The following is an 8,586-nucleotide window of genomic DNA, read 5'->3' as shown; positions in this document are numbered from 1 at the left end:
AAAAAAAAAAAAAAAAGAAAAAAAAAGAAAGATACAGGATTAGGAGTAAAAATCATAAGAGCAATCACTTCCCTCAATTTTTTTTCCTATTTCTTGAGTCAATGAAATGTTCTACATGGCCAAATCTCTCAGTGTACATGGATTACTAATCAGATATAACTAATTCATAATAAAATTATCAATAAAACACAACCTTTCTGAATTATAACCTTATTAAAAACAAACCATGATAAATTCATTCAGTTCACAGGCTGATAAATCAAATCTAGTATAGATGGGCAGACAAATGACAGCCTTCCCATTACAAAATAGTTACTGATAATTTTATAGATACAAGTATCTACTGGCTTAACTCTATAAATTTCAAAACAATCAAGACATCTGTACGAGCAGAAATCTTTTTTTTTTGGTTTTTCGAGACAGGGTTTCTCTGTGTAGCCTTGGTTGTTCTGGAACTCACTCTGTAGACCAGGCTGGCCTCGAACTCAGAAATCCGCCTGCCTCTGCCTCCCGAGTGCTGGGATTAAAGGCATGCGCCATCATGCCCGGCTGAGCAGAAATCTTTTAATAGACTTCTAACAGAGGGCAGATGAACTCATAGATCCACTGAGTCCAACCCTGACAGCTGAGGGGGCTGTTCAAATTATCTGTAACGCTAGTGTTACTCATGTTTGTGTGACAACACCCTTTATCAGTTCAGAAAGAACACAAGAATCAATGTCCATCCTACTACCTCTCAGTGTTCACCAAGAAGTACTTCATCTCTAACTTTCCATCTCTAGGAACTCTGGAATAAAGGTGCTTGCCAGTCATGAAGCTGACAGCTCAAAGTTACAATTTTTATCTCCCAATGACCGTCCTTTAGTGCTATTTAACACTGAATGCAAATGCAGTTAAACGTCTCGGTGGTGTGTGTGGCAGGTGCTGGGGCAGGCTGGCTTATAAAAGCCCGGGACCTTTCCACACACTGATTCCCCACCTGGGGCTTATCAGAGCCACACAGAACCTGGGAAGTGGCCAAACACTTTGAGGTCCAGAAGCATGGAGCTAGCACTGACAATGGAAGATGTTTCCAGTATTCATAACATATAGAATCTTTTTAAATCTTGAAATTAGATTACAAAAAATTATTATTAAAATTATTTTTCTAAATCTATAGTGCATAAAATATTTACGCAAATTTCTTTGACATCCATTAAATACAACTTCTTCAGAACTGATTTATATAAAATCCAGTCAACGAGGTCTATAAATGGCCTGGACACTCGACATAATTGTATGTATCAGATTTTCTATGAGAAACTCATTTACCCTGCATTTGAATGACTTAGAAAGCACACTTTAAAAAGGTATCTTACTATCTTCGTGGCTTAGTTGTATAAATTACATAAAGAACATTCCTAAAGCTCTGCGGCCAAAGCCAAAATGGAGGGCGAGAGAGAGAGACAGGGAGGAGAGGAGAGGAGAGGAGTGGAGTGGTGCACGGGCAGCAGCACATGCATGAGAGGGGCAATGACACATGGAGCATGCTCAAGGGCTCTGCAGCCAAAGGCCAGGGGCGAGACACAGGCAGAAGGCATTGGGACAGCACACAGTGCAGGAGTCTCTTACACGTCTGCCTTTGCTAGCTGGAGTACAGGACGGAGAGCGCTTCAACAGAGAGAGAACACCACGTTACACATACTCATAGGACAGCCCCAGGCCCTCTGTACCAAACATATAGCATACAGACATATGTACAACACCATCGTTTTGATACAGTCAAGTACATTTATATCCAGGAAAAACTGTCGGATAAGAACAGCAAGGAAACAACTGCTCAGATGTGGTCTCAGGCTGAAGTTTGCATTGCACACACATAGTGATCCACATGGCAGCATTCCATCAAGTCGTGAACAATTGTAACAACAATAGGTCTATTTAATTTTGAGTTCCTATTTGCAGTCACTTAATAAAACTTATTTGAACCATAGTAAAACACCACACACACACACACACACACACACACACACACACACACACACACACATCCCACCCATGAAGTATATAATTAAGGAGCTTTGGTTTATCCATTTACATACCCACTCTTGCTCTTTTCAAAGGTGACTTTTAAAATGCTGAGAGCTAAATCAGGGATCATCAGCACTGACAACAGAGAAAACAAAAGCACAGTTCTGTACTGTCCGCCCTGACAATATCTTCAGGCCTTGAGATTGGCTCTGTGAAAATGTAAGATCTGTGGATCACTGTGAGAGCCATGGTGAAATCAAGACACTAGTGAAGGGAGGAAGTGTGACTGAGTTCAATATTCTGGAGCATTTAAGTAAGATTTTAATTGAGGCTAAACTTTATGCGTAGACTCTGTCTGCTGAAATAACTCATTTCTCTTGTTTGACAGAATATGAGGAAGAAAAGCAATATGAGGTAAATAGAAAGCTGGCTTGTGGATCCAGTATCTTCTTCCATGTCTGAATTTCAGACACTAGAACTTTAATTTCCATTTGTCCTCATCTGGTTGGCTATATAGACTGTGAGGCTGGGCCTCATGGGAACTCATCAGGATTAGGGATATGAATGGAGCTTGAATGAAAAGGAAAGCTAGAAGAGATATGGATTTTTACAGAAGAGATCATGTAATTTTTTCTACTGCAATTTAAATATGGAAATGCCCTTCCACAATCCTTTTGTCATGGTGCCCTTTATTTCATTAAAAATATGTCTCTTTATGTGCATTAAGGAATGCCATACAAATCCTCTGTCTACACTTGTATTTTTCCTTAAAGATGAAAACCCTAAAAGTCACCCTTGCTAAGACCACTCTTCCAAACAGAAAGGTGTGATAAAGAGAGGCTTAGACCACTGCCCTGGATATTTTCTAGGGTTCTTTTGAAGTCCACACTGTGTGCAAGCAGCCCAAGCAGCCATCCTCTCACATCACAGCTGCACAGTGCTGAACATACACCCCTGCCTCATGCGTCTTTTTCCTGGGGAACCAAATGGTGGGAATTACATAAACTCCTGCCCTATGTCAAAGCTATCCCTACACAGGATTAACTACACAGCTTGACTTAAGGCATCCTGCCCTAACCATCTCTCCATCCTGATAAAAATTCCAGCATTCATATGAATTGTGAATAAACAGACAAAGCAATCTTAGGGAAAATAGTGAATAGAAGACTAGTTCCATGTGGTTCTAAACATGAAATGATAATTTTAATAGCCCAAATCAAAGAATAAAAGTAGGAGAAGAGCAGAAGGTAAACTTGGAGGCAAGGACTATTAGTAATAACATTGAGAACTCTGAAAGTAACCCTGGACATGTGTGTGGGGAAGAACTGAGAAGACAGATGATATGTAGACACAACACCAAATTAAACTTATGATCCTTCTGTCCTAAGTGTGGAGGGTCTGGCTGCAATTAAACTTTAGTCCTTCAACATTCTTTTTTATAGCAATAATAGAAGGTAGAAGAGGATGACCAGAGGGACGGTATTGAGGTTAGTTAGGGACCAGAACCTACTTAATGCAGGGAAATTCACACATTATAAGGAAAATGCATAATATAACCAGTTGTAGGATAAAGAATAATGAATTACTCCTTAAGAATCTAAATATCCAAATATCCAACAATAGGAGCTTCTGAACTTGTATTTCATAGTATGTCATGGATGTGAAACATGAACATATCAAAGATTTAATGCTACTATTGAAACATAATTTTGCTGTGACTTAATAATAAAATGAGTGAATGGTTAACACCAGGAAACATGGTCATAGTTATAAACAATGAACAAAAGAAACAAGAGGGTTGTAAAGTATAAATGAAGAACAGAAAACTGTTTTTAAATGGGAGCTCACTGTTAGCTCTCTCTCTAATAGAAAAAAAAAAACCTATCATTTTCCAACAGTAATGGGATCTGACAATTCCAAAGGAGGTGCTGTGGTTCACACTGCTAGCGAGTGGAAGGTAAGACGGAAGGAGCAAGGGCAGAAGCACCTCAGTGACGACATCATAACACGGGCACCTCAGTGCCATAACATGGGCAGACAAGAGATGGGGCTAAAGGTGAGGAGGAGAAGATAGCCAACTCGTAAGGAAATAGATCGAAACTCTTGAAGCCATTATACAATTCTTTAAATGTTCAAACCACTTTATGAGACTAGGACAACTTCAACTATTGTTAGATGAGCAAACCTAGGTACTGGAAGGCCAGGTAATCTCCTTCGAACTCCATACTAGAAAGTGGAATAGGCAGCTTATGAGGTTTACCAGAACAATGGAACAACAGCAACTCGTGCCTTGGAAAAGTGTGAAGCAAAAACAAAACAAAACAAAACAAAACATCCCCCAAACAACTGCACAGAAACCCAGCAGCATCTGTGCATCAGCTTGCATTCACTCTCTGTGTGCTAGGAAGCCTTCTGCCCCTTTTCTTTTCTCTTTTATTAGATATTTTCTTTATTTACATTTCAAATATTATCCCCTTTCCTAGTTTTCCCTCTGAAAATCCCCNCCTCCCTCCCCCTCCCCTTGCACACCCACCCAGCCACTCCCATTCCTGGCCCTAGCATTCCCCTATACTGGGGCATAGAACCTTCACAGGACCAAGGGCCTCTCCTCCCATTGATGAATGACTAGGCTATCCTCTGCTACATATACAGCTAGAGCCACAAGTTCCACCATGTGTTTTCTTTGATTGGTGGTATAGTTACAAGGAGCTCTGAGGGTACTGGTTAGTTCATATTGATGTTCCTCCTATGGGGCTTCAGTCCCCTTCAGCTCCCTGGGTATTTCTCTGGCTCCTTCATTGGGGACCTTGTGCTCTGTCCAATGGATGACTGTGAGCATCCACTTCTGTATTTGCTGCCTCTGCCCCTTTTCTAAGACTCAGGTCTGAGCTGGGATAAGTTGCTGAGGGGTCCGAGAGGGAAAGTGTGGCTGGGAATGGGTCTGGCTTGGGTGCACTTCCATGCCACCTGGAGGAGCAATCTCAGAGCGCTCCTGCAGCAGGAGTCTGCAGAGGGATTCAGATCTCTATGGAGTTGCTCAGGTTCTACAACCCGAGTGCTTATGGGAGAACCAGGATGAAGGTGAGAATTTGTTTAGGAAAAGTGAAAACAGTTTATTAGTAAATAGAACTTGGTAATTTACTCAAACTTTCTAATGTGATAATGAAAGTACAATATTGTTTTAGCATAACAAACAAGACTGAGACATGGAATGTGATGTTTTCAGGACAGTTATCTTTCAATTATACTACAGAACCATCCAGCATTAATTGTTTTAAGAACAACAAAATTTTCTATTTTGGAGGGAAACAGATTTGGGTATATTTTAAAACACACCAAAAAGTCTCTTTGTTGTTTAGGAATTTGAAAAATAATATAAAAATTTTTCCAGTGAAAAATTATGCTGAAATCATCTGAGTATTGTACTTTAACAAAATATTAGGAATAAAATATTTAATGATTTTCCCCTCATTTAAGATACTTTAATGTACATTGTTTACATTTAAACTCTTTTATCTTTTAATTTCTACTGAGTCTGCAAGTTCAACAGGATATAAAGGATTCTGAGTCATCCACAGTGGAACAGAAAATGAATGTAACAGTCAGTGCAGGTGGGGACCGATGCATCAGGCACTGACTGAAACCTATACAGTGTTAAATCTACACAATTAACTCAGATAGAATATGTTAAAGCAGCCAAATGGGGCATATAATGCACAATTTACTTAAAATTACTTTGAACATTAGAAATCTGTCTGCATTAAAATTTAATTTATATTCTTAACTAAAAAGTTAACTTTTAAAATGTCATTACTTTTTTCATTACTCCATCAGAGGCTTCTTGTAAAGTTTTAACACAGAAACAGCATGGTGCTGAAGAGAAAAGGAGAGAGTAAAAGCAAAGCCATAAAGGACAAAAGGAGCCGCTTATCACGGACAGAGACAGAGCGGAAGCAAGCATTCCAGTCTTTCTGGTAAAGAATGGAAACACAGAGATTTGCCAAAGGCCAAAACATTTTTTTAAAAGGTTTTTTTTTTAAACTATATCACATTTAATAATGATAGACCATTATATTTATAAGAAGGAAGCATTTGGCTCACATATATTTCCAAGTTATATTTCCAAAACTGACTGCATTTCTAGGCAAATTCTTCAAATCAATTCACTGATCTTTTTTATTGAAGGATGCATTGGTTGAAAATCAAAGACTTACGTCATCCAAAAAATCAATCAGTGAGGATGAGGAAGAAGAAAGGGAATCCTATTTAACGAATTCAGCAATAAAAAACAGAAAATATGGATGAAGCAATTTAATACAAACAAATAATAAATCCAAAACAACTGAAAGGCAAATGGCATTTGTTCAATAAGTAAATGAAAAAAGCAGTTACTGTCACCACTGTCAAGAGCTTAGGGATTCTTCCTCCCTTCCCCAAGAAATGAAATTCAGTTACTGTCCCCAATGTAATGAAACGGCAGTGCGTGACAAGTCACCGCTAATTAAGTTAATGGTACACTTCTGAAAATAACAACTGAACCAGGGCATCTGCTCCTAACTCTTCCCGACGGACGTAAGCGATGAGAGGGATCTGCCATCTGTGCTCACTGCACATTACAGTTCTTAGAGCCAAGCCTTGCACAGAGATTCCAGGATTTCTAACGGCTGCACAAGGCCATAACCAATAACTTATATTTTCTGACATAAAACATACTTGACATTATATTACATTTTTTCAGCAAAATATTTAAATAAGAAGGAAAGAATGACAAAGAGCAAAGAACTACACAATCACTACTTCAGAGTACAGCTAACAGAGTATAAATTAGTACTTTTATCAAACAGCATTCTCTAGTGCACACTCCTTCTGGAGCTGACTTGGAACACGAGCAGCAGTGAGCTAGAGTGAGTGTTCTTGCTTTCACTTATTTTTACTGTGCCTCCAATCTTTGGAGAAAAGGAAAATTATTTCAAAAATTGGGATTTTTTCCCCTGCTTTCACCGTTTCTTCAGGGGGTTGAAGTTGAAACTGTTTTTAAGTCTAATAACAGCTTTTAGTTTCAGACTCTTAGGTGTTTTTATTACATACAAATGTTGTCATACTTCCATAAGAATGCAGATATTCCTCCCTTACATGTTTCTATTCACTTATTCATATGATGCTAGGTTCTCTTATGCAGCTGCAATTAAAGTTTTACTGCAGGTAAATTTAGGTCCCAGAGCAAGCTGTATGTAGACCCGAGGGTCTTCAGTGTAGTTACTTACTTCAAATTGGTCCAGAGCATCGGTAGGCGTATTCAAAAATGCCAAGAAAGAATGCTGTGAGTCTTGGTGCTCTATACCTAGAAAACAGCAGCAACTTTTTTTTAAAAGTACAACAACTAAAAATAACTTTCATGGATAACCTCTCTTGTCTCAATCTATTAAAGTTTTAAAAAATAAAGCTACTATGTTTCAAAACTGATCATGTTAACTCTACATAGTTAAAAAAACAAAATACACAAGTGTTCCCCAGACTCTGTAACAGTTAAACTAGACTAGCTTACATGACAGGACTCAGTCACTAGTTACCTTCCCTGTCTCCTACACCAGTCTCAACCTGTGGCTCATGACCCTTCTGGGGGTCAGGCAACCCTTTCACAGATATCCATACCCTGTGTATCAGATATTCACGCTAAGATTCCTAACAGTAGCAAATTACAATTATGACTAGCAACAAAATAATTTTATGGTTGAGGTCATCACAACATGAGGAGCTGTTTTAAGACCACAGCATTAGGAAGGTTGAGAACCACTGATCTGATATGTCATAATAAAATAAAATATCTTTTGGGCAGTTTGAAAAATAACATAAAACTAGAAGCTTGTCTATCTGTGACTTTTCTAAATTCATTTACCAGCCAAACAAGGTACATCTATTGAAATACTTCTTTAAAAATAATCTTTTCAGCATTTATGAAATATAGTATTTATTTCATTAATAAAATAAATATAGTAATTACATTTTTTCCTATTTCAGGTATTAGCTTCCTGAAGAATGAAGAATCCAAAATTCATTTTTTCTCAGATTAATTTAAAAAAATGTACATTTACTTTTTGACTATGATAAATTTAAATATCTATCTCAAAAAATTCTCTAAATACAAAGATGATAGTAAATATTAGAGGAGGTAAAGCAGAAATAGCCTATCATAATTAATTTAAAAAATTTTTGTATCTATGAATGTTTTTCTTTGATGTGTGTCTGTACACCATGTGCATGCAGTGCCTGTGGAGGCCAGGAGGAGGCATCAGAACCCTGGGACTGGAGTTAGAGAATGCTGTGGGCTACACTGGGTGCTGGAGATTAAACCTGGTCTTCTAGAAGCCCCACCCCACTCCCACCCCCACCCCCCATCCCCCTGCTCTGAATTGCAGCCCTACTGTGCAGCTTTGACTTTTCTTTTCTTTTCTTTTGTTTTTTTTTTTTTTGGTTTTTCGAGACAGGGTTTCTCTGTATAGCTCTGGCTGTCCTGGAACTCACTTTGTAGACCAGGCTGGCCTCGAACTCAGAAATCCGCCTGCCTCTGCCTCCCAA

General features: G+C 38.5%; 1 protein-coding gene across 9 annotated transcripts in view; it reads right to left on the bottom strand.

Moving 5' to 3' along the window:
- Cdc42bpa (CDC42 binding protein kinase alpha) overlaps window positions 1-8,586 on the bottom strand; it is a 202,330-nt gene that overhangs the window by 40,405 nt on the left and 153,339 nt on the right. For 4 of the 9 annotated variants that reach the window (XM_021164427.2, XM_021164511.2, XM_029476003.1 and 1 more), the window contains one exon: window positions 7,275-7,351. In XM_021164427.2, the coding sequence (XP_021020086.1) occupies window positions 7,275-7,351 (77 nt within the window). Of the gene's footprint in view, window positions 1-1,611; window positions 1,651-6,224; window positions 6,273-7,274; window positions 7,352-8,586 lie in introns of all 9 variants that reach the window. The other 5 variants (XM_029475997.1, XM_029476006.1, XM_029476012.1 and 2 more) reach the window with 3 other exon arrangements.

This window comes from Mus caroli, chromosome 1, assembly GCF_900094665.2.
Source record: "Mus caroli chromosome 1, CAROLI_EIJ_v1.1, whole genome shotgun sequence".
Lineage (NCBI taxonomy): Eukaryota > Metazoa > Chordata > Mammalia > Rodentia > Muridae > Mus > Mus caroli.
Note: the sequence above shows the minus strand (reverse complement) of the source record. Positions and strands in the feature narration are given on the sequence as shown.